General features: G+C 46.9%; 1 protein-coding gene across 7 annotated transcripts in view; it reads right to left on the bottom strand.

Annotated features, from left to right (window-relative positions):
• Nucleotides 1-27008, bottom strand: part of Fgfr2 (fibroblast growth factor receptor 2) — a 98613-nt gene extending 71605 nt beyond the window's left edge. For 3 of the 7 annotated variants that reach the window (XM_051193142.1, XM_051193141.1, XM_051193143.1), the window contains exons 1-3: nt 26712-27008; nt 7776-8042; nt 6520-6597 (exon numbers count right to left, since the gene is read on the bottom strand). In XM_051193142.1, the coding sequence (XP_051049099.1) occupies nt 6520-6597; nt 7776-8042; nt 26712-26877 (511 nt within the window). In that variant the 5' untranslated portion in view covers nt 26878-27008. The remainder of the gene's footprint in view (nt 1-6519; nt 6598-7775; nt 8043-26711) is intronic. The other 4 variants (XM_051193145.1, XM_051193144.1, XM_051193147.1 and 1 more) reach the window with 2 other exon arrangements.
• Nucleotides 27009-27309: the final 301 nt, after the last annotated feature.

Below are 27309 nucleotides of genomic sequence, written 5' to 3' on the forward strand. Positions count from 1 at the left end.
CACACCTCCTAACCCTTCTCAGATAAAGCCACTCCCTGGTGACTAAGCATTCAAATATATGAAGCTTGGGGGTCATTGTTACTCAAGCCACCACAGGTACAATCTGGCTTCTAGAAATTTCTATCAAGCAGCTCACTGACCAGTGAGGTGTTTAATCCAAAACACATGCTGGGGAGAGGGGGTGTCAGCCACTCACAAGAGAAATGACTAGAGTCCCCTGGGAGGCTCCATGGAATTCCCAGTCATGAACAGTGCAGCTAGCCAGGGGAAGGCTCAATGGCATCAGCACCTTCTGCCATGAGGTGCCTGAACCCCCCTACTGATGAGGTTTCCCTTAGGAGGAATTTCCAAAACATTCGACAGCCTACATACACACTTTGTCTTCTTCACTCTTTTCAATCCCTACATTCACCAACTTGGATGCTATCCCCAGCAAGTTTTACAAACAAAACCATCAGAGGGTCGGTGACTCAGGATTGTGAGCAGCAACAGGGTAACTGGTAAAGAGCCTGGGATCTGCCAGCACTGTACTTTGGTTTTCCCTCATTCCTCCTGGCCCTACCCCTACCCCACCCATCACCCCACCCAGGGAAAAAAGAAGAAAATAGATCACTGCCTTTCTCTTTCAGGTGGAGTAAGTGATATTTGCAGGTCTCAACAAAGATGAAACCAAAATGGAAAAATCCCTTGTCATTGGAAAGGTCACCTCCAACAATGGGAATCTTGACACTGCTGTCCTGCTGTGGTCCCTCCAGTTAAACCACAGAGCCAAACTTCTACTCAAACAAGATCTAGCCAAGAATTAACTCTAAGAACCTTCAGAAACAACCACTTTAAACACAAGCTCAAGGAAATCAATTTTTTTAAACCTCCATAAATCTGCTGCCAGATAATCTATAAAGACACTTAAATTCTCAGGAAAGCAGGAACTAGGTAAGTTACCTTTCCCATGCTGATGCTATGGCCTCAACCTGATGTGTTTCAAAACCCAGCATTTGAATTGGTAACATCTGGTCCAGAGAAAACAAGTTAAGTTGAGCCTATGCTTATGATGCATCACAGGATTGCTCAGGGGAGTGAGCTAGTGCTGGCAAGGTGTAAGGACATCATCTGGTCAACTACTAAAAATATGGCCTGGGGATTCTCTTCACACCTGTGATAGAAAGACTTGGCTTAAAAGGGGATGAGGAGCCCTATCCATCCAGCTGGCCCATGCAGGCATGAGTGTGTGTTTAGCATGCTAGAAAATGCTAAATTTTAAAGGGGTCTTGTGGTCACTAGGTTTGAGAAATCCTGGAAAAGAACGCTAAACAGATGTTTTACTAGAAGACCCCGTAAAGCAGGGATGGTGCTGTCGGACTCAGCCTCTAAGCCAGGGTAAAAAGCATGAGGCGTTTCCTAAACTTGCTACAAGGTTCAAGTCACTTTCAGAAGAGGCTTATTCTGAACTAGGGTTCCAGAAAACATGCTTTGAAAAATGATGGCTTGGTTTCTTCACATATGGGCCAGTAAACACCACTCTGCTTTAGGTGAGACCCATAAAAGATGCTTGGGAAGGCTGTAAGGCCAAAAAAAAAAAAAAAAAAAAAAAAAAAAATTCATTCCATTCATTCTACTCCAGACTGGTCCTTGCTCTCAAGAAACCAATGGGTTACTGAAAAAGGCAGGCCCACAATTCCATGCCAGGTCATGTGGTAGACAATGTCACAAAGGAGAAGAGATGAGTTCCCAGAGCTTATATGAATGAGATGGGCTCCAGTCTCTGAGCAAGATCAGCAAGAGGAGAGTTAAAAGTTAGGAGCAATCCAAGTATTCAACAATATCCACCTAAAAATCGAACATCACCTTCTTACTAAGGCCACCAGCTTCTTAACCAAAACTGCACTGTTCTGCCTCATTCCATTTGTGTTTCCTTGTTTTTTTTTTTTTTTTTTTTTTTTTTGTTTGTTTGCGGTATTGGTGATGATCAATTGGGTGACTTCCTCTTAATTCCTTTCCTTAAACATGCATGCTGACTATGCTGGCTTGTTTTACATCAATTTGACACAAGCTATAGTCATTTGAGAGGAGGGCACCTCAATTAAGAAAATGCTGTAGACAAGCCTGTAGTGCATTTTCTTAATTAGTGATTGATTGGGAGGGGGCCAGCCTATTTTGTGTGGTCCCACCCCTGGACTAATGGTCCTGGGTCCTATAAGAAAGTTAGCTGAGCAAGCTGTGGAAAGCAAGCCAGTAAGTAGCACCCCTACATGGCCTCTGCATCAGCTCCTGCCTCTAGATTCCTATCCTGAGTTCTTGCCCTGATAAATGGCATGTAGCAATCTGGCAGAAGGAATCACTTGGACATTTTTTGAGCTGGAGGACAGAAACTTAAAACATGGAATGTCCAAGAAGGAAGCAGGAAAATGGTGCTGACAAAACCCAAGATTACCACAGTCGGCAAGGTCATGGGAGCACCACTGGCTAACTTGAATATCCAAGTACATTCCAGTGGCATCCTCGAGACAACAGAGGCAGCAGGGGATTCAATGTGGACACAAGGATGTTTCCAGGTGTCTGAAAATGCAAAGAATTCAGAGCCTCTGCATTTTTGATAGTAATCAGGTCAGGTATTTGACACTTGAGGTGGAAAAAAAAAATTTGTATAGTAACATCCCCTATCCCTCCTTGCCAAATATCCTAGTACCAGCATTCTTTGGTCCATACACACAGGCCACAGCTGCTTAATCTCAGCTGCCCCAGGCTGCACCTGTGAATCAGACCAGGCTAATCACACTAACAGATGGCAGAGGCCAAGTAGCCAGCTAAGAACTGCTATCACTTTAAATAGCATCTAATGTTTCACAGGGCCCCTCCCTGCAGCAGTATCTCCCTGGTACAGCTAACACCAGCCCTTAATCACCACACAGCACCCATCTCAGGGACAGAGCTGGTGTCATTTGAGAGCTAATTACCAAAAGCCCCATTGCAAGGTGAAAGTGTGGCAACCTTAATGGGGTGGCACCATTACACACCGTGCTCTGCAGCCTGATCCTTCTACACAGATGCTGAGCAGTTAGGCAAGTAGCCATAGCAATAGCCCCAGAGGTCCCCATCAGGCAAACTTGGAGACACTGAGATTCCAATCACTCGGGCTTGGTTGTTACATAAGCTATACCTGCTGTTACACGTCATGACATCACACATGCTCCTGACAATATTGTCAGGCAGCATGCTTGACCCAGCACAGAACAGTTCCCAGGTGTGCCAGCAAAACCAAGTGGGTGGAAGCTGCTGTCTCAGCCCCGGAGGTACCCACATGTGGTACCACTTGAGAGCTGTAAACAACTGTGGATAACCACCAGTACCAGTCTTTGAGTGACTTGCCTTTACTCCCTGGTCACTATAATAAAACTTGCTACTTTCTGCATTAAGGGTACCTGTGCCAGCAGCCAGCCCCAGTGCACTTCCAGAGCCGGTTTGGGAGGGTTCTACCTCCTGCTTCTGGCAGAGCCAAAGAACATCAACTATGAACAACATATTCTGCTGAGCCTGTGTTGTTATCAGAGGATAGTAAGAAAGGTAACAAGCTCCTTCAAAGCTGTCACAACTCACAGTAGCACACACTTTCACTTGCCTTCTTGGTTTTTATGAACATGGCTAGTAGTTTCTGCCTGTTTGGGGCAAATGTGTGTGTGTGTGTGTGTGTGTGTGTGTGTGTGACACAGACACGGACACACACTCCCATGCCCCTAACCAGCCAAGTCTGAAGACAAGCTTAAGGAACACACATTTCTAGAGGGTTCCCAAGCAATGCTGACACTGCTGATCCAGACCCACTTTGAAAACCACTTTCCTACGTATTCACTCTCCTTAAAGTAAAAATTATATTCTCCAAACTATTGAGACTTAAGAACAAAGCCAAATACTCATTGGAGTTGACAATATTCACCCCAGGACCTAACAACATTCTCTCTGTTAGCGAACCCGGGCTATGTGATGATGTTTTCAATAAATGGTACAGGAATAACAATATTCAGAGGCAAGAGAAAATAAATCTAGGCATAGACCTTGCAAATGGGTCATAACTGGGATATAAATGCAAAGCAGGAAGCTATAAAACCCTTCAAGGACTGCCTTTGAGTTCACTCCTGACATCTCAGAGACAACACCAAAGGCATGAGGGGACCCACAAGAGAGCTGATAAGCAAGGCTTAAAATGCTCGCTCTGGGAGGCACTATTGAAACACAGGTATTCATTCACACACTAGGAGAGAGAACTTGAATAAAGAAAAGGAGCAGAGGACTGCTATCCAAAACATAATCTCTTGAAACTCAACAATCAGAAAACAACCAACACAATTAAAAAAATAAGCCAGCGCATTTACCAGACACTCAAAGAGCACATGGAGATGGCACTCAGACCATCATGAGGAAAAGCATTCTAGGATGGCAGAAATCCAGAGCACCAGCATCACCAAATAAATGCTGGCAGGGATGCAGATCGAGGGGAGCTCTCCTTCATGGATGGTGGCAACGTAAAATGTTGTGGCTGCTTTGGAAAGCGGTTTGGCAAGCTTCCAATGAATCTGAACTTAACCACAGCATCTAACAGCTATGTTCCAAGGAGAAGAAGAGGAAGTGCGTATCTAAACAAACCCACACCTACTATGGCATCTCTACTCGTGACTGCCAAACCTAGGCAACAACCAAGACGTTTTTCAACAGAGGGTTGCATAAACCCTGTACATACAAATTAGGGGATACTATTCAGTACTGAGGAAGAATTAGCTGAATTTTGTGGAAAATTCAGGGGGAAAGAATGTAATGCATATCACTAGAGGGAAGATGTCAACCTGAAAAGCCTACATAGTGTATGAATCTAGCATATGATATTTCTGAACAGGCAAAGCTATGAAAAGATGGTGGTGGCTAAAGGCTAGGTGGGTGTATGTTAGTACTGTGTGTGTGTGTGTGTGTGTGTGTGTGTAAGTGATGCTTAGCAATGTTTAGGACAATAAAAATGTGTGTGATAGCACGATAGAGATGTATTGTTATTCATTTGCATAAGTCCCAGGGCCTACAGTGAACCCTGAGGATCACAGACCTCCTTGGGCTCCAGTGCTAAGTTGATGTGGCCTCTTCAGAGGTGCAAACGGGAGACCTGGGGCAGGGTATGTGGGTAATCTCTTAATTTTGCTGTGAGCTATCTTAATTGCAAGCTTTTTCTTTCTGATCCTCCTTCCTCCACGCCTGGAGCTGGGACAACAGGCATGAGCCACTGTGCTCCGTCATGTAGTGCTGGGGACTGAGAGGAGGGCTTTATTCACGCTGCTGGGTAAGCACTTTACCAATCAAGGTACATTACCAGCCCTGAAACATATTTTTAAGGCCATGGGTTCATTTTAGTAACTAATTGCTATTATCTATAACTCATTTAATTCACTCATGGCCAAATTTTTTTTTAAAAAAAAAAAAAAAACCTTAATACAACAGGCAAGGGGGAACAGTCCAGCTCTACCTGGAGAAGGTAACCGATCCTGTGTTTTGCCTCTTTAAGGAACGAGTCTTCACTAGCGCTGAGTCTTGGAAGCACGTGCTGTCTCCTTCAGTCTCCCTAACTTCCCAGAAAACATGGCTGCCATTCCCATCTAAAGTCCAGACAGCAAATGAGTAGTGAATCAAGACCGGAATCTGGCTGCCCAGCTCCAAGAAGCTGGCCATGTTATTCTTACCCAGAAAGTCAGCACCCTCAAGAGTGAAGCCCAGTGCCCACTGCCCTGAGACACGCCAGTACTCACCCCCTTTCTCATCACCGTCCTCAAAGTAAGACGTGCTCTCTTCCCCTCAGCATGAGGCAGGGTTGCAAAGGCTGGGGTCTCTCAGCCTCAGAGCATGTGTGCTCTGGCCCAGATCATCTTGTTAAGCTATACACTGCGTGTAAGGAACATCTCTGACCTCCAACCACGAGCAGCCACCAGGCCCCATGGAGGACTTTCCAAAATAGATCAGACAGGCAAGGTGGCTCACACCTGTGGGCCCCAGCACTGGAGAGGCTCATGGAAGGATCACACAAGCCCAAAAGTTCAAGTTCAGCCTGAGCAACCTTGTCTCCATACATGAATAAACCAGCAATAACGATGCAATACTCCAGGGAGGGAGGAGTGGCAATCACTCCTAAATCAGGAAGGGCATGATGGGGGCTATGAAGAAAACCAAGATGGCCACAAGTCCTACTAGTGGTCTATCTGTGAACACTGAGAGACCAAAGAAGAAAGTAAAACTACAGACCAGACAGAAATAGTGTTTGGAAGGAGAGCCGTGGACACAAGAAGAAAGGACAAGTGGCGAGAGGGTGGACAGCGACACAGTTTATTCTCAAGTTGGAAAATAGGGACAGCAGACATGGAGCGGGGCAGTGTGGGTCAAGGGACACAGCACGGTGGTTTGGAGGAGCTGACAGAAGACAGGTGAGGGCTCCACAGACTCCACTCCCCTCGGCACTCCTCTCTCGGAGACCTTCAGAGGCAGGTTACTTACTCTGGTTGTTCCTGTTCTCATTGACAAAGTCTTCGGAGCTATCTGTGTCGTCCTCGTCATCTCCAGATGAGATGGCATCTGCATTCAAAAGAACATATCCATGGATGCGTTTGCAAAGGCAAAAGTCACCATCACCTGCGGCTCAACTACCCAAGAGCCCAGGAGGAATGTCAGAGACCTTGTATTGTTAAGACGGTTTTAGTGGCTTAAAGTGTCTCTGTGATGTGTCCATCTGACTCCCACGGTTTTCTCCTATCTAAAATTAGGATGGTTTTTTGGTTTTTGTTTTGCTTTGTTTTTGAGCTTCAAACAGTATACAAATCACCAACAATTTTTAAAAAATTTTAATGACTTTATTTATTTTTATTTTACATTCACTGGTATTTTGCTTGCATATATTTCTGTGTGAGGGTGTTGGATCCCTTGGAACTGTAGCTACAGACATTTTTGAGCTGCCATGTGGGTGCTGGGAACCTCTGGAAGAGCAGTTGGTGCTTCCAGTTGTGAGTCATCTCTCTAGCACTACCCCTACCCCAACAAATTTTGGCTCTGTAATAGTGAATCATTGGTTTTATTCTCCCTTTTCAGCATTTGGGGTTCCCTTCAAAATAGAAATGACTCCCTAACAAAACGCAGTTTCCTGTGTGGGCCTTCTGATTGCTAGCTAACATTCTGAAGGCAGAATTCCCAACTGGCCACCAAGGAGGCCTGCTGCTACCCATCCCTTCACTATAATAACAAGGAGAAATAATAAAGGAACTGAAATCTAGATCATCTCATTTTAATTCTATACTGTAAATGCCAAAAATGCTGGGAGTGTGTGGGGGGTGAAGAGGACTCTGTGTGCTCTACCTTGGAATATGTCTGTCACGTGAGAAATCTGTGGCACACCAGGGCCCAGTGAGGAATTTCAGAAGTAGATCAGCCCAGCATAGTAGTCTATGCCTGTGGTATCGGCGTGTGGGTGTGTGCGCACGTGTATGTATGTATGTATGTATGTATGTATGTATGTATGTATATAGGTAGGTAGGTTGGGGAAGGGGATGGTGGGAGGCTGATATGAGCCTAGGAGCTCAAGTTCAGCCTGGGCAACAAAGGAAGACCTTGCCTGGAATGAATACCAAACTGACATTTTACGTGCCTGGCAGTCAATGAGTACAGCTCACTGTGATTTCACTTGGCCAAAAATAATAGCAACTTTCAATCAGAAAACAGCTACAGAAGAGACAGAGTGTCACACTTGCAAGCCCACTCACCTGTGACATTCACCATGAAGTACCAAGTGTCACTGTCTACCGTCCTAGCTGTAGTACAAGCATAGAGGCCGGAGTCTCTAGGTGTGGCGCCTTTTATCTGCAAGTACTCCCCAATAAGCACTGTCCTATTGCTGGGCCCCAAGTGCACCCCATCCTTAGTCCAACTGATCACCGCGGCATCTTTCAACATGCAGTGCAACTCTAGCGACTCCCCGGGGGCGACCACGTACGATTCTGGTTGGGAGATTTGGTATTTTGTTGGTGGCTCTGCAGAACAGGTGGGAGAGAGAAGACAGAGGCAGATGGGAAGGAGGGAGAGGAGAGAAGGTTCAACAAAGGTCAGTGGAGGCCAGTTCTTTCCCAGGAGACACTGTGCTTGTTTTACGAATGGCCTTGGAAGGTGCCCATCTCTCACCACACCCCAGAATCCGGGAAGCAGCCCCCACTCAGACTTGACTGGCAGCCCTGGAAACAATGGCCACAGAAGCAGCCAGAAGCTGACCTGTGTTGGTTTGTTTCTACATAGTGTAAATAGGGCTTTAAAAAACCAACCATGTCCCAGAGAAGAAGGAAAACCCACAAGGAAAGTCTAAAGGCGATTGATTGTCGGGCTAGTCATTCAACATGAGGTGTATGTGATACATGTTCTCTGTCTGTCTGTCTGTCTCTCTCTCTCTCTCTCTCAGACTGACTTAACTACTTACTCATGTTTCGTTTAGCCTGTTACCACAGAACCAAGGTTTTCAATGTGAAATGTCTCAAATTCAAGAGCAAATGGGCCTACGAATTCTTGGCCATTTAGGAAGTGGCAACTATCGGCTTGCTCATTTTTGTTAGCTCTCAGGGTCCAATCAGTATTGAGCTGGTTCTGTACTGGGTGAGCTGGGAGATGCTGTCTTCCTCAAAACCATAGATACCTGGATACCTTTTACATCAAAAGAAAAGAAAAGTCCCTGACAATTAATGGCCCCCTATACTGCGAATCAGCTTTTGGATAAGGATGTCCACCTCTCACATTACTAGTGAAGCCAGAGCCATCCTGCCCCAGTCCCCAGTCTCCTCAACATCCTTCTCTTCTTTATGAACACAACACCTTCCCTCCTGCTCCTGTTCAGCCCAGCTCCTCCTCTGATGCCCAGATTAATCATGGTCCTCCCTGATCCACCACCCCATATCAGTCACCTGGCTGGAAATAAAAGAGGTCTCTCCCACTCTAAAGTCCATCTGCCTGCCCACCCCACCCACCCACACACAAACTACTGGGATCCACACATTGCCTGTGAATGTTCTGACTTCCTGAGGAAACCTTGGAGTCCCATGTGGGAAAGCTCAATTCTAACAGGTCTTCATGCCCCTCTCCCATCTCCATCCTACGGCACCTTTGACATACACAAAGAAGGCAGGCGTATTGAATGCTATCACAGTCCTCGAAGAGGCAGAGCTGGATGAGAGACCACTGGCCTTCCTCAGGGCCAGGGTGACCCTGAGTGCCCTTGAAGTAAGCTTTCATGCTCACAGTGAGAGCTGTGAATGGTACCCAGAGTCCCGAGCCCAGAAAACACAATGCTTTCCATCCATTCTGGGACAATTCCAGATCTGGGCAGCAACATCACAAGGCACTTATTCTGCCCAGAGCCCACTCCAAAGAACAAATCTCCCACATGACTAAAAGACAGTCCATTCATGCTTTAGTCCCACTATTTAATACACATCTGGTCCAAGAAATACCAGCACAGCAGCAGCCAACACAAGGGGCCTGGGGCTTTTCACAGGGGATCCCCTCCAAATGCACACAAGCCAAGAGAGGCACAGAAAGAGGGAAATCCACATGAGGAAGAAGGTAGGAGTCGATGAAACAGAGAAACAAAAGGCAGGGGTGGGGTGGGGGTGGGGAGGCAGAAAACAAGACCCAACTGACAGCCGGGTAAGGCTTAAGGGTTTGTTTTTCTCACTGGTTCGCTGTTTATTGAACATCTACCACAGGCCAAAGTTTGTTCTGTATGCTCAGGAAGCAACGGGAGACAAGGCAGAGTCCCTGCCCTGGTGGACCTTCCACTCTAATGGGGCAAACGAAGGTAAATCGGAAATTGACAGAAAATATGAAGTGTGTGAGGTAGTCTTAGGGTGAGACACCTAGGTAGCAGACAGACCACTTAGAAATGGTGGGTGAAGGCCCCACGGGCTGCAGGAGCCAGCAAAGCATGGCTTGAGGACCAAGCCAGCCACTAGCTTTCATAAACAAAGACTTCTTGGAGCAGTGCCATATACTCCTTCGGGTATGTATTGTCTGGGGCAGCTTTTGTATTACAAGGGCAGGCTGGAGTCATTGCAAAAGAGGTCTCATGGCCTGCAAGCATCAAACACTAAAAGTGTTGCCCTCACAGAAGGTGTTGCAGCTTCTGTTGTAGGAGGTGATGGGAGTAGCAGGTACCCTGTGTGCTGACAGGCAAAGCACAAAGCCAGGTTTGAAAAGTGTAGAGAGTTCAGTTGGAAGGTTCTCAGATCAGGTCTCCCAGGTCTGTTTAAAACAAGAGGTGACTGAACTGAGCAGCTAACAGAATGAGGGAGCGGCAGGTCTGTCAGGACAGCTCAGAGGATGAAGGCACGCTTGCCCAAAGCCAAGACTGCTTCCCAAAACACACAGAAAGGTAGAAAGAGAGGAGGAAACTGACCTACAGGACTGCCCTCTGACCTCCACATATGCAACGTAGCATGTGTGCCAATACACACACACTCATACATCATACACACACTCAGTCACAACAATAATAAATGCCAATAATAACAAGGAAGAGAAGGAAAAGAAATGCGGAGAGGAAAGGGGACTCAATTTGACCCCAAGTCTCACATTTGTCCCAGCCACTCTAGTCCCAGCATGTCTGAATGAAAGATTCACACATTAGAAAATGGTAGGGCCTTAAAGGCTACCCTACCCACTGAGAAGCCCTTCCTCTACATGATACCAACCAAGGCTCAATACTCGCTGAATTCAGAATGCACTGCCAAACTATGCTGGACCAATTCAACCATACTGCACCACCATTTCCAGTTCTGCCATGAGAAACACAGGCTGGAGAAGGGCTCCCAGGTAGCACAGGACACGGGATGCTTGGTAAAGGGGCACTGCCCTGGGTACAGAAGGACTCCTGAGTGCATTTCCACTCTGCTCTGCACAGTCTCTCAGCCATAGGGTCTCAAGATACAGGAATACCCAGGCATTATATGTAAGGCACTCAAGAGCCATGCACTCTGGAAACTTAATCTGGCAGTCACAATCCACTGAGGCAATGTCAGTCATCCCACTGTGGTTCTAAAGCTGAAGGTTTTAACCATGGCTGTGGCAAGACGTCATGTCCAGAAAACAATGAGGAAACAACTGAGTTTTATCTCAAGACTTCACGGATGGGCTCGCATCTCAATGAATGATGAGGACAGCCTGCCATGCTCAAAATAGGATCTGATTTCTAGTGGAAACTCTCTAGTTTCCCAGGAAGATGACTGGCTTCTGAGACAGCAAAGTATCTTCTGCAAACACATAAGAGAGATAAGCATCTATGAAGTCAAGCCATTCTAAGGCCAAGGCTTCCTCCAAGGCAACTGCCTTGGATAAGGTGGACCCCTCCTGCCTCCGCGATGTCCATTCCACAAGAAGACCCACTTAAGGGCAGCAGCATCAGTAGTAAGCAATGCTACCTCCTCCTTGGGCATCCTACAAAGGAGGGAGAACAGGTGAAGGACAACAAGAGAGGGAGAGGGGAGGGTTAAACACTGCAGAGTGAGGGAAGAGATAATAGAGAAGGACATTGAGGGATGGACAGAACCTTAATAAGGAGGAGGAAGAGCAAACCAATGGCATCCCAGGCCATCTACTGTCCCCACTGATCCAGCTGGTAGGTCCCTGAAAGTGGAGCACACATGAGATCCATCACGGGCCAGGGTACTAAGAACAGGGGACCCAAGAGGCATACTGGGAAGAAGCTATCCTGTTCCTGCCTGGCCCTGGAGCCTTGCTTGAGAGCTGAAGCCTTCTGTCTGTCCCAAATCCTTCAGAGAACTTCAGGGCTGGCTACTCACACATCACTTGCTGCTAGAGTCCTGTGGTATCACATACAACTCTACATGGTAATTACCTCATAGTGTAATAAGGGGTCAAGACAACAAAGACACCGTGCTTAACACACCCTGCCTGTCTCTCCCACTCAGGCAGCCTTCTGACACAGGCTGCTCCTTGCCTGGCTCTACCAAGCTGCTCTGTGTAACACATGACAATTGACATAGGACAAGGAACTCCCTGGGAAATCCAAACAGTCCCTTTTATAGCAATATCAACATTCCTGATGCCATGGCTTACAGTTCCCTTTTCCTTAGAGCACTCACTTCCAAACTCCCTCCTCTGCACTCGCCACAGCACAATGGGGAGAGAGTTCCAGAAGCAACTCTTCTTGACACTAAATGTTCTTTAGGAAGTTTCCATAGACCAAAAAAAAAAAAAAGCATGCTCACATACATTTTTTCATATTAAATGGAAACTTGGAAAGAAGCATGGGAGCTAGGCCATTCACTGTCATTGTTACCTAAACTCTCCGAACAAATAAGGAGACAGACATGTTTACTTTCTGGGAGGGATCCACTCAGCTGTTTCTACCTGCTACAAACACATCAGTGGCTGGAAGCTCTCCCATGCGGAGGCTTAGCTGTGTTTCTACCCACAGGTTCTAATCCCTTGAGACATGCCAGCAGTTTCCATGTAGTAGGATATTTTCAGTGAGTTGAATACCCTGATAGTCATTAAAAAAAAAAAAAAAAAAAAAAAAAAAAAGAGTCCTTCACAAAGTCTGAAGTCAATAATGAAAATATCAACTGTGTTGGGGCATGGTGGCACTCAGTGGGCATTTAAGAGGTCAGGTTAGGAGGGTCATGTAAGTTCAAAACCTACATCATGACATCAGCTTCAGAGTGAGTTTAAGGCCTACCTAAGCTGCAGCAGAGTACACTCAAAGCCAGTGAGAAAAGTATATATATTCCTCTCATCCTGCCATGAGCCTACTTTCTGTGCAAGACATCCCTCATGCCACTATTCCTTGGAAGGTAATGGAGGATTTAGAAATGAGGGGCTTCGGACCCAGGTTTCTAAAAGGAAGACTAAGGCAGAATCTTCCTGACCCCCCCCGACCCAAGTCCCTCTGTAGATCCAGGGAGGTCATAGCTTCTGGGTGGGACCTACCTGGATGTTACCAGTGACAACTTGTGTGTGTTTACCCTCCTATAAATGAGCAGAGTCGGGAGACTTGATATGTGTGAGCCGTCCTAGGAAGGGAATCTGAAGGAAGTAGATGAGGCTGAGGAGGAGGATGGCCATCTTGAGGTTCCCAAACAGCTATAGCTGTTTCAGGTAAGGGAAGCTGCTTCAGGTAAGGCTTTATGTTGCCAAGCCAGCGATAGCAGCACTTCAGACTGTCACTTTTTATAATGTTTGCCCATAAACTTTTCCTGCATGGTTTCTGAAATGGCGCCCAAGTGCAAACAGAGAACAGATGGGAGCCCAAGTCCTGCCCTGGCCAATCACCTCCTGCAGAAGGCAAGGAAGATTCTCTCCCCTTGGGAAGAAGCAATCACCTCTGCAGACCACCGCTGGGGCAACCAACCACAGGGCATTTCACAAGTCAAGCCACTTCTAGGATGCTGCCAGGATGACTCCACAGTGGGTGGTCCCAAGCAGCCTCACTTAGGGAGTCTCCCCACAAGGGTAGATCTGATCCCGGAACACCTTCCTCTAGAAGGGAGAGAATGGGAGATTGGAATAGATTCTCCTAGAAGAGGGAAATACAGGGAGGGAGGGGGAGGAGGAGAGAAGAGAGGAGAGAAAACCAAGGAGAGAAGGGAGAGGGAGGAGGTGGAGGAGAGGCAGTCCCAGTAGGCATGTCCTGTCAGGGGACTGGGCTGCCCAGCTCAACTGTCCCCATGTGCCAGTACACCTTTAGACTACCAGGGTTGCTTCAAGAACACTGGGCAAGCACAATAACATGGTCTGGTGCTCTCCCAGACGGTGCCATCTAGTACAAGACAAATAAACACCACAACCACTGGACTGCCAAAAGTCGTGACAGAGAATGGGGATCAAGCTGCTAAATGTCACTGCAAAGTCACAGGACACCAGGTTCACAACAGGTGAGTGGCAGTGGGTTAGCTCTCTCTGCCCTCGGCGCCACAAAGATACACTGTAGGGGCCACTCCACAGTCCTGGTGGGCTGTGTTCACTGGCCACAGAACTTGTAATGTTCTTTGTAACCACAAATCAAAAAGGTGTCCAGAAAGCAGGGCGGGTGACACCTGGCATGCCCACCTAGGCTTTTAGAAACCTATGACATTTGGGACCTTGGAAGAGCCCCCTGTCTGTACATTTTTTGCATAGCATGGAGCTGGCACCGGAGCTCCATATAAAGATATTAAGGGCAACAAGGTCCTTTGGTGGAGTCAGGAAGAACCACCTCTGCTGGATGGCCTGTCCTCAGACACAAAAGCAACATCCCAGAGCTGCCTGCTGCAGCTCCTGCTCTCTCAGAACGTCCCCTTTACAAGAAACAACTTTGCAAATCCTGATATCAAGCTCAGGCCTTATAAGGTCTTGGTACAATTCATTCTTAAAGAGAGGAGGGGGTCAACACCCACGCAGGACAAAGATGGAAGTTCTCAACCTCAAGAAATATTGCTGCATAAAAACCTGGGGTGGGTGGGAGGAAAGAGACGTAAAGGCTGGGGAGAGGAGATGGGTGAACAGGCTGCCAAGGCTTTCTGTTTATAACCAATAGCTGGGGCATCTATTTAGATGAATGTCAGAACCACATCACCCCCACTAACAGCTACCTCAGCCGCAGTAGCCTGACAGCCCCAGAAACTCTGGCCTGGCTCAAGCTGCCCCATCAGAAAGGACTAGTAAGAAATAAATGTTTCCAATATGGGAACCATTACACATTACGTATTTAGGCACACCCCTCATAATTTAGGCTTGGCTTTGAGAAACAGGGCGAACAGCCCTCTGTGTTTAAAAGAAATTATGCTGAAAATAAAAACGTAAAAAAGGCAAAAGGGTCTAAGAATGCCCTCACTGGAGAATGAGTCACTGTATCACCCCATACTTGAACTCAAACTGGCAGTTCTACTCCTTATCTATCTGCATCGCCTCTCCCCCGACCCTAATGTGATGACTGCATCCAAGTGACATAGGGGCGATTTCACTCCTGGTCGCAACGTATGCACTCAAGTCATACATTCACAAGAGTGCGATTCCCACAGAGCTGCAAGTAGAAATCAAACCCGTGCAGTCCACACAGATCCCCTGGCTATTGACGCTTTGCTTGAGCAAGAACTGAAAAATAGAGCAATTGTTCAGACACTATATCCCAAAGAGCTCAGCCATTGGATCCCATGGCACCCAGGAAGTGGAAACTGGCGCTACAAGTTATGTCAAAGCACCTCGAGCCGATGGCTCATCGGTACAAAGAAGAGTCTGTCCACAGTCTGGCCAGCCAGCCCCAGGTCTCCCGCGTCCTGATGGCACACTTGCAGAGAAAGCATGGGTGTCCTAAGGTCTGTGGGACTCCTTGGGACACACTGTTCTGGAAACCTTGCCATCTAGGGCTGGATCTACAGACAGACAAATGCCATTGGGAAACTTCAGTGAATCTCTTGGCTGTAGGGCCAGGTGTGTCCTCCCTGTAGCTACAATGTCAAGGAACAGGTGGTAAGGAGGTCTAAAAAGGTGAAGGCCTGGATGGAATGTATCTAACCTACAATGACAGTCTTAAGGGTTACTGAAGTGTCTCTCTGGAAAATTAATTTACAGCATTCCCTGGGTCGCAGATTCCTCCCTTCCTCCTCCCCTCATTCATTCCCTTAGTGACTTGTCTAGCCTGAGGGTATACTGTCCTCACCCCCCCCCCAACTACTACTCTACCAGAGAGGCTTCTACACAGCTTTCAAAATCCAACCGAAATGTCCCCACTATAAGATTTCCTAATTCCTATTATGACAAATCCCATCATCCCTGTCCCCATGACATCACAGCCTTTGTTTTATCCATGTAGTACATACAACAAACACATTCACCCCTCACCCAACAGCGTCATGGAGAGATTTTGAGGAGGTGGGAGGAGGTGCAATGACATTGGTTTATTGTGTATAAGAAGCACCTTCTGGGGTCAGGTGGCGCTGCCAGTTCAAAAACCCTTTGTCACAGACCAGAGCTTAAGGCTTGCTGCTGGCAAGAATGAATGTGGTCACTTGTACAACAGCACCCTTGGTCCTTGAGACACCACCAAGGCCAGCTGCTGACCAATGGCGGCACAAAGAGAGAACCCAAGGCTTTCTGGGAAGTCCCTTGCGCACTCTGATATAAGAAGCACGTTGAGAAACAGTGCCCTGCACATAGTAGGGACAGTGCACTACCTGCAGCCCTGCACCAGCCGGGGACCCCTGGGGCTTGGATTTATGGGTCACAACCTGATTGGAACAGGTCAGCTGACGGGTCAGCACGTGATTTATGCAGCCCCGTGAGAATGTCACTCGCATTTCTCTGACTCCAAACCAGGGGTTTCTTTCAAATGAACAAATCTGTCACATCTTATATGTGCGGATTCCCTAAGTGGGGATTCCTGCAAGGTTCCCAAGTGGAACTAAACTTCTGAAGGTCTTGGGAGGTTCTTCCTCATCCAGCCCATGTCTAATACCTGCTTCAAGAAGCTAGTGACAAAAAAGCATACCACCTACTGTGCCTGAGGGGGCTGGTGAAAAAAGCTAGTGTGGTGGCAGGCAGAGACAGGTACATTTCTAGTGCCTACTGGCTGGCCAGCTTAGCCTATATGGAGCATTCCAGGTCAGTGAGAGACCCTGTTACTAAAACCAAGGTGAACAACACCTGAAGAAAAACAACTGAGGTCACCCTCTAGCCTCCACACAAATACAAACATACATGTATACACACACACACACACACACACACACACACACAGCACACCTGCTAGTCATCCATTCAATTAATACACACACCAGGTTACAGCCTGTAGAAAGTCCCTACAGTCAAAGATGCCAGCAGGCTGTTATCATAACCCCACAGATGCTGGGGATAAGGCCTGGGACACCAAACAGGGGACAGGCCCAAGAATCCTGGTGCCTGAAGCAGCTACAGCTTGAGGGCCTGCTTGCAATGAACTAGGGTAATTGGCAGGTGTTCCAGAGGCCCAACTACATTCCAGAGGCAAGTTTGCAAGGACTTCATGTTGCCTGTGGCCCTTTAGAAGCTGCATCTGGAACAGGCTTGCCTCTCTGACACTGAGATAAATATTCAATACATGGATACACTCAAGTGGAGATATTTGCCCTCTAATTCCCTTAAGGGGCAGATCGATGCCCAAATCCTATGTGACATTTCACTTGTTTAGAGCAGGCCCTCCCTCCTTCGCTTGGTAAGTACTTTGTGAATAAAAGAATACTTTTAAAGTGGCCTGGCTACAAAAGGCAAGGTTAAGAGTTAGCCCTAGAGGGCAGGCTGCCTCCCGCTTTTCTCTGACTCCAGACCTTTGGGGGTGTATTGTTCAGCAAGTTTATTTAAAGGGCTTGGCCTTTCTTTTCTCAGTAGGACCCTAGTTACACCACCATTCAGAGCCTGCAGATGTGTCCCCAGGACCAAACCTCTCCACAGCATCCCAGCCAATTGCAAATGAAGGGCCAGCAGCTGGAGACTGAGAAACAGATGGCCTTCCTCCTTGGGAAGGGTTTGATCCTGTTGCTGAGGCTCAGCTAGCTCTGGCCTGCATGGAAGTCACTGAGAATCTCAGCTAGAGGATTGGTCAGCAAGCAGCTGGACAGCAATGACCTCACAGAAAACTGCTTTCAGGAGAGGGCAGGGTCATCTTGGAGTTAGGGGAGACACCACTGCAGCTGGGTTAATCTGGCAGGCCCAATGAAGGCAGACCAGAGTAGTAAGGATCCATGGCACCACTACGGTTAACTTTTCTCTCCTGCCTTCCAGACCTCAGATTTGCCTGGAGGGGAGGCTTTCAGAAAGCAAACAGATCTGCAGGGTGCCTACCTGCAGACTTCACCACTGAGTCTAGAAGGTCCCGGGCAAGGTGCCCAAACATTGTGGCTTCCTGAGGACAAGGTGTGTCACTGTGCCAGGCAAGGAAGGAGCCATCACTACTCTGCCCACAACCAGAAGGACTTTCCTGGCCTCTCATCTCTGGCCATTTCCTGGCTTCCATGACAATTGGGCAAGAAACCAATCAGAGATGAAGTGCCAGGAAAGAGACATTAAGGAGCAGAGGAAAATAACCCAGCTACAATATGGCACAGCCTCCTCAGACTGGGCATAGAGTGGCTGGTGCCTGTAATCCCAGCACTCGGGAGGTGGAGACAGGAGAATCAGATGTTCAAGGGTAGCCTCAGCTACATAGCTGGAGGCCAGCCTTGGTTACCTGAGACGCTAGCTCAACCACTTAACCAATACATTGGGTAGCTGACTCAAAAGTTACTAATCACCCCGAGAATGGAAAGCCACCTAGAGCATCTTCTCTCTGCTGGCTTGGGCAGTGGTCATTGTACCCAAGGACTGTGTCATTCTGTGGGAAAGCTGCCTTGGCTCCTTCTTGTCTCCAGTGACCACGCTTCATGTCATGTCTCCACCCTCTGAGAGTCACCACTTTACTGAACAAGTGACCTCTACAAAGACCGGTACCCTGGCCAGTGCCACTCACCTCCACTCTTGGCTGGGACCAAAGACCAGAGTCCACTTTTTTTTTTTTTTTTTAAACCAAAGTGAACTTTGCTTGTTTTAAAAACAGGCTTCATTTCCTGGCTTCTTCTGCCCCTAGGGATACTCTTCTTGGCCAAAGTTGAAGGAGGAGTGGGTGTCTTGGCTTCCAGACTTTGGTTTTTGGAATTTTTTTTTTCCTTTTTTCCTTGGGGGAGAGGGGAGGAGACAGAAGGTAGGTAGAAGAGTGGGGAGTCCCTAATCGCTGGAGAGGAGTGACACTGAAAGGGCCCCCACACCTATCCTTTCCATGACCATGGGCCGAAGGAGTCCAGGTGGCCTTTGATTTCCACCTGGTTACAAGGCAGAAACGCTGGGTTGGGCAGGATCTGAGGCAGACCATCGGAGGGCAAGGAAGATCTGGGGTGACTTAGGACCAAACGGGCAAGAGCAGGATGGTCCTTCCTGTCCTGGGTGCCTGTCCAGTGACTCAGCATAAGTCACCATCCAGGACTCTGTGCAGTAATCTCCCACTGTTCCCCCCCCCCCAGCAGCGGAAGACATTTCCCTACATATCACCAGAGGCCATTATAAAGAACCACAGAATACAATTGGTGGGAAAAATGTATTGCCTGAAACTCTTCTTTGAATGACATAAGGAAGGGGTGTGGGTCAGTAAGGAAGAAACAGAATCAACCAGCCTATCCTTCAAAGTTTAATGCTCTAAGTAAGAGGAAGTAGGAGGTAAGGAGAAAACAAGAGGGGTGTCCAGAACTCCCCCAAATATGCTGTTGTTGAAGAAGGAGGAACCAGCTGTGAAATCCATCTTCCATCAGTAAATTCACCTAAGAGCTAGGTGGGTGCTTACTGTCTGTGAAGCTGTCCAGAAATCACAGCATCTCCAAGAATTGTAGTGATTTTATTCATGAAATGGGATCCCTGGGATCTGCTTCTTTAGTGGAGTGGAGCAAGATGTCAATGTACCTAGTACAGCTGAGACACCACAGTCACTTAATGAATGCCTGGCTGCTCCCATCATCGCCACCTTCACCATCATGATTAAAGGAATGGAATGAAGAGCATGACTTCATCCATCCTCATGCTAACCAGGATGGAGCTGAAGGACATGATCTCACCCTGAACCTTTACTCTCATCAAATCCTCCTAGAGGAGCCATGCAAATGAATACTCCATCACCACTCTGGATTCCATCACTCAGTTTCTTGAGCTCCTTACCTGCAGATTGAAAGACTGGTACCTAGCAACCCTAGCAGGCTGATGGAGGAAGACATTACAGGAGAAGGTGAAAAGGCAGTCACCACTGCTCTGGGAGCAGGCAGGTTCCTCTCTCACGTGGACAGAGCAGAGCACACTGCACAGCACACCCAACAGCCTCTCTCCACCATCCTTCACTGGGTCTACATTATCCTCTAGAAACCTCAAACAGAAGACTTGCCTGCCAAAATACAGCATGATAGTGTTCTCACTGTGTATGGTGAGGCTACAATCGACTTTCTTAAAAAAGAAAAACCGTCGACCTCAAAAACTTGGATTGGAAGCAGCAGAAGGGTCACATGACTAAACTCCAGGGGGGTCTTGCAAAAGCCCAAGAGAGCAAAAGGAATGGGATAAAGGAAGATCTAATGTTCTTTTCTATTTAAATGTCTGAAATTCACCATTTATCACTATAGATTACAAGGCAGCCATCTTATCAGAGTCTGAAATATGGGTTTTATTTACTTTGAGGAAGGTATGAGATGGGAAGAAATCAGCATTCGCCAAACACCTGCACTGAGCCAGGAACTACAGTCCAGTTTGTATTCAATCTGCACAATTTAGAGAGATATTATCTCCATGTTTCAGAAGGGTTATCTCATTTGGCTGAGGTCAAGTAGATAGTAGAGACATTCAAACCCAGCTCCCAAGGGCAATTTCCTCTGGGAACAGACCTCCAGAAAGCACATCACACATTATTCAAACCAACCCACTACTTCTATTTAAAATGTTCAGAGTCAAATGTTGAATCAGGTCTCCTTGGTTTTTAACGTGAACATTTCTCCACATAGGTTATACATTCAGCGGTATGCCTGCTACAGCCAGCTAAACAACAGTCTTAGCAGAAATCCAAAGGGTTGGGGCAGAGCAGGAAAGAGGTGCCTTGAAGCAAGTCACATGACTTTCCAGCTAGCCAACTGTCAATTCTCAATGTGAACTTGAAGGGTGTCCAAAGAGAATAAACTTTACAAAGATCTCCAGTCACAAACATCTCTAGTTTCAGTCGGTAACAAACACACCAAGTTGGCCATTTTCAGTGTCTGGATACCTTTAAAACTTGGTCACATATGGGGGAAAAACACTATTTGTAAACTATCAGGTGTAACAACACCCTACTGTGTAATAAAAGAGAAATTCCAGGGTTAGGAAACAATCGTGGAATTTATGAGTTTATTTAGTTAGTGCTCAGTATTGAGATGTTTCAGGAAAGCTGCTACATAAATAACAGGAATAAACATGCCGGGCTGGTTCTCACTCCTGAATCTATCAGCATTCTCCTTATGAGCCACTTTTAACATCCTCATAAAACATGCTCACCATAACCTGAAATTCTCCATGTAGGCATTCAGTTCAGAAATGACTTAGGATTCATGATACTTGGGTTGGACAAAAGTTAAAGGAGAGGGTATGTGACAGTTTAACTCCCTGACTTGGCCCAGTCAAAAGCAAGCAGCACAGCCCCTCACTTAATCACAGGGCAGGGGAGATGGCTCAATGGTGAAGACCACTGGTTCTATTTTCAGAACCCACATGACAGCTCATAGCCATCTGTAATTCTAATTCCAGGGAATTGGAAGCCCTCTTCTGGCATCTACAGGAAATATACACATACATGGTGTATATACATACATGCAAACAAAACATTTATACACATAAAAATAAGTACACCATAAAAAAATGCAAGTTTTCCAAAATTACTGAAAATTGAGACAACACACTCTTCAAGAATGACAGACAGCTGGGTATAGAAGTTGAGGCAGGAGGACTGATAGTTTTTGGCCAACCAGGTCAGTCTGGGTTACATAGTGAGACTCTCTACCAAAAAAAAATCCACCAGCACAAAAGAATGACCACAGTTTATCTTGATGGCTAAACACACTTTTGCAAAATTACAGCTCAAGTCGTGTGTGTGTGTGTGTGTGTGTGTGTGTGTGTGTGTGTGTGTGTGTGTTGGCTTTTTGAGACAGGGTTTCTTTGTGTGGCCCTGGCTGTCCTGGAACTTGCTCTATAGACTAAACTGGCCTCAAACTCGGAGATTGGCCTGCTTCTGCCTCCCAAGTGAGTTAAAGGCCACCACAGCCCATCTCACCAATTGTATATTAAAAAGAGACTACTACTAAACACCTTTGGCCACCGCTCACAGGACCACCATCTTGGCAATCATGACTTAACACAAGGGGATACACATGTGTAAAAAGGGCATGTGCAGTCAGCAGTATGTCAGAGGCACCCAATCTCCCTGGAGCTGCAGATAAAGACAATTATGAACAGTTCCCTGGGGGGGTGTTGGGGACCCAACACCGGTCCTCTGCAAAAGCAGGAAGTACTCTTAATCACAGAGCCATCCTCCCAGCCCCTACAGGGACATTTCTGAACAGGAAACCCATAATTATCTGTAAAATAGCCTGCAGCACCCCCTCCCCCAAAATAATTCCTGGCCTGTAGACCAAGCCAAGATCCCCTGCTGGATCAAGCTTCCCAGGGATTTGATCAGAAATAGAAAAATAAGGCAGACATTGATGAAATAGACTTGGCTGTCCTTTAACAACCACTATGACTTTGTAAATAGCTAAACAGTCTGCAAGCGTGGGGGCTACTGCATGCACAGGGCTACAGCAAGCATGCCACAGAGAATGTGAACATTAAACATCCCCTTCCTGTTTAAACACTACCCCAGTTATTTCATAACCATGTAATTATTCATTAAATCTGATATTGGAAACATCTCCTATTGGAATGCTCGGTTATTTGAATTCTCACCGTCAACAGAAAAAACAAACAAACAAAACCAACTCTGAAAGATCTTGGAGCAGAAGAAGATGGCTCAGTGGTTATGAGCATATGCCACCCTTGTAGAGGACTCACATTCATTTCCAGGCCCAACTTCAGGCCATCCGAAACTGACAGACTCCATGGGTACACTTACATAAACACAGAAATACACATCCATGCACCCTATTCAAAGGAATTTTGTAAAAAAAAAAAAAAAAAATCTTAAAAACAACAACAATGAAAGGCCTTTAGTGCTGACTGGGGAAGGGAGGAATATTTTTTTAAGTAAATGATCTTTTAACTGACTAAAATAAATAGGCAACACAGACAGACACACAGACACACACACACACAGACACACACACACACACACACACACACACACACACACACACACAGCCTTGCTCTGTTTGGATCAGCAGCCTTGCTCTGTTTGGATCAGCGGAAGCCAGCAAGAGAAAGTTATATAAATGCCAATTTTCTGGGCTTGCCAGGTTTTTGCTCTAGAAGTAATATTAAACACAGTTCTTTGTCTGTGAATTGTGAAATATGTTATATACTAATGAAGAATGTGTACTCCATTGTATGTTTAGCAGCATGTGCCTGCATTTGGTTTAATTGACCAAGAATAAGCCCTTGTTCCACAGCAAACTATCAAGTTACAGTCAACTCTTAAATATTCACACTCATACTGAGGAACAGAAATGTAGATAATAGGAAGCACAAGATTTATTTTAAACCATCCACTTGCACCATGCAGATATCTCTTTTCTCTTTGTTGAACTGGCAATTAAATGTGAAGGACTACAGCAGGTAGGATACTCTCTGACAGAGAACTTAAACTACCCTGAAAAACTGACTTCAGCAGACCTCACACTCATCTCCGCTCACTTGAATCCAGGGCAGCATAGCCCTCACCCTTACACCCCAGAAAACTCAAAACAGCATCGCCCAAAAAACAGTGGTTTCTTTTAAAGGCATGCAAATTACTTTCCCCAGGTTGTTGCTTTGCAGAATTTCAGTTTGCAAAGGGTGGCAAAGTAATTAAGGGTTTGGGGTTGGAAAAGCCCTTTTATTTTGGCTCCTACTGGGCTGGGGTAAACAGATTCCCTTAATGTCAACAATGACTTAATTAACTAGAGCAGGTGACAATGTCAGGGAGAATCTGAAAATAAGAACTAGGACTGGCAGTCATCAAGCTTGACAACATTGGGAACATTCGAGATATGAACCAACAGAACAGTTCTTAGAATCAGGACCACCCCTCCCCACCAGGCAACCATTGACACTGTTGTCCTTTGTCACAATGAGTGACCAGTTGGATACATTTCTATTCTGAAACACTGAGTAAAATCTTACAGAGATTACTTTCTTCTTAGGTCAACTGACTTGACCCAACTCTGCTGCTGCCACTTAAGAAAGTGTCCAGAGACACACAGGAAGGACAGGATGGGGGATGATGACAAGCACTCCATGATTAAATATAATACACAGAACTACATGACTGAATGTAACATTTCCCTAAGGGGTCAGAAAAGAAGGGTTCCTTAGTAGGGGAGCTATGGGCTTTTTCTAGGAACCCCTTGATTACATACTTCTCTGGCATTATCTAAACTGAGCTTCCAAATTAACAAACCAAAGTCTTCCATGGTAAAGCTCCAGATAATCAATAGCAAACCTAGTGTCAGCTAAAGTTCTAGTGGCACTCACTGTGGTGGATGGAGGGACATACACATGCACATATCCCATTCGGAGCCACCAGAGCCTAGCATGGAGTGAGCTGCATCTCTATCTTAGTAATCTTCTCATCACCTGGACACCAGTGCAATGTTGCTCTAACAGACAAGGAAAGAACATGAAGCATGCAGAGATCCAGCACAGCTGCCTCTTCCCAGAGCAACCTTCATCCCCCCACATAGCTTGCTTGTTACTGTGAGAACTGGCACCACCTTGTCCCCAGTTTGTTGGGGATGGTGACGGTCACAGTCACCGTCAATGCCAGAAGCTGTGCTTTCTGTTCTTTTTGTCCAGATCACTGGTGAAACACAAACCTTCTGAGGCGCTCACCAGAAGGTATCTGGGGATGTTACTGTGCAATGACTATTGATAGAGAGATTCCTCAAACTCGTCATATTGAACCCTCAGAGAGTTCTCTTTTTCCAGCCTGTTCTAGTGAAGCTCCACACCTTAAAACACTTTTTCTTTTCTTTTTTTCTTTTTTCTTTTTTTAGCATTTCCCAACTCTGCATGTGATTTGAACTTCATGCAAACTCTGAATCTAGCGAACTGAACCCAAGGGCATTGGCAAAACGTGACCTACAACTTCTGGGACTTCATGGCCTTCTTCCCTAAACCTACATGCACCTACAGGTCCCCAGGTGGTGGGATCTGATTTCAACAATGCTCACATTGTTGGATATCAATTCATACACAAAGAGCCATTCGGGGGACTCCATCCCAATGTCCCTCCTTCCTCTCCCCCACCTGTCTTCTCCCTGCACATACACACATCTTGTAACTTCCCTTAGGTAATTAGATGCAGTCCAGGAAACCCTCCAAGACCATTTTATACTCTGCGCTGAAATCAACTCATAGCAACACTGCCCCGAGAGCCCAAATGAAAAATGACAATTCTTTCCTAACTAGGGCTGTTTCCGAAGCCCACACTGTAGGAAATCCCAGTGCAGCTTCCGTAGTTTGTGCTGAGCCACACACTCCGGGGAAAACCAGCAATTAGGGGAACATCCATTTTAATTATTAGCAAAATTAAAGAAGTGCAGACCAGACTTTCAGAAACCCAATCCTTTCCCCTCACATTCAGCCCTTTGAAAGCTTGTCACAGTTGCACATTACACTCTCCCTGTTGTCACAGTACAAGTCACAAAGAGGTGGTTCCAAAACTGGCTATGAAGCTGTATGTTGAACAAGCCTCACACACAATCTCCTAACATATTTCCTTTCCAAAGACACGACAGGTGCCACAATATCTCACCTGGTAATTTATAACATTTCCGGGCATCTATGTAGCCCAGCGTCCCCCAGTCTCGTTCACAGAAGGCCAGTGACAGTGCCTGGGTGGAGCTCACTGGGGACCCATCTCTCTAGCCCTCATCTCAGATGGGTGCCTAGCCCTCCTTGTGGGCATCGTTGGGGGTTCTGTCCACCCTTGCCCTCTGGATGAACACTCTGTCCCTCAGGACCCTGATTCATGACGCAGAACCCCAGCAGCTCGGTTGACCCGCCAGCACTCAGGACCGTGACGGACTCCAAAGCCCAGCCGGCACCAGGTGGGCCCTCGGCAAACACGTTCATTAAGTGGCGATGAGAGCTGGGATCTGCAGTGTCACGCTCGGATTACCACTCAGAAAATAACTCGCCTACCAATATTCCCTCCCGATGACAGATTTCCATGCCACACCAAGCAGAGAGGCTTGGCTATCGACCACATCTCTGAAGGACCTGGGAGCAGGACCACATCTTTGCCCAGCTCAGTATTTCAGCATGTCCTCCCCACAACCAGCTTTTCACATTTGCAACCAAGTGTCGAAAGCCAAATACCAGTGAAATCTGGCATTTCCTGGGATGAGGGAGACCCCCCCTTGGCAATAATATTCACTTTGGAGTCTTCCTAACATGAAACCTGCCACTCTGTGATGCTGGGCTTAAGCACAAAGAGCTTACCACAGCTTCGAAACCATTCACCATGGCAAGGCAGTTGGTGCTCAGCTTCAGAGCCCCCTTTTCTTTTAAACAATGCAAAGAAAACATCAGCCTTCACAGGCCTCCTATTTCCTTCAGCCAAAAAACAGCAATTCAAGGCTAACCGCCATCCAGAAAGCAACTGCAGAAGGCCACCGATGACAGTCATCTTGCTAAGACACCACTCCAGAGTTCTGCAACGCAGTAGCTGAGAAGGAGCTGCCGCTGCTGCCCTCACCCAGCAGAGAGCAGAGCAAACTAATCACTCCACTCATGCCTGGGAGCCAAGACCCTCCCTTCTAAGCCCTGCTGTGGAAGATACAGAGAGGGGTCGCCCTCCTAAGGCAGCTGGTTGAAAAAAAGGCCTTTCCTTCAATGGCCACTTCCCCCACACATATCCCCCAAACAATTCCGTACCCTAAAAATGACATGTGAGAACTTACCTTCTGGTTCTAATGTGGTATCCTCAACTAAACTGAAGGAGGGCCGGGCCAGGGACAAGGTTGCCATGGTGACCAAGACCAGGCAGATGAAGTGCCCCCAGCTGCCCATGGTCACGGTGCCAATCCCTGGTCCTCTTCCATATCTCCATGTGGACGGTAATCCCATCTGCACACTTCCTCAAGGACCATGGGCTGCCTGCAATGCCTTCAGCCCACAGGGGGCTTAGGAGCCAGGGCGCTGTGGCGGTGGCTGTGCTGGGGCTGCTGCTGCTGCTGCTGCTGCCGCTGCTGCTGCTGCCGCCACTGAAAGAGATTCAGCCAGTTAGTACAGTCTTTCTCCCTGTGCCAACTCGCTTAAACCCAGATGGGATAAAACCGTTTCTCAGCCCTGCACAAACACATTCCTTTTCATTATCAAAGCCTCCATCCTCACCTCAGTATCCCGGTGTTTCCAGACTGGTCCACAAGTTGGAGTAGGCTAATCTTTTTAGAAGCTTACTTTTAGGAGACACCAAGATCAAGAATAGCCATAGGACCCAGCCACCCCGCTACACACGCAGTATGCCCCTCCATCCACTATCAAAGCTACCAAGTTGCA

This window comes from Phodopus roborovskii, unplaced genomic scaffold (genome assembly GCF_943737965.1).
Source record: "Phodopus roborovskii unplaced genomic scaffold, PHOROB, whole genome shotgun sequence".
Lineage (NCBI taxonomy): Eukaryota > Metazoa > Chordata > Mammalia > Rodentia > Cricetidae > Phodopus > Phodopus roborovskii.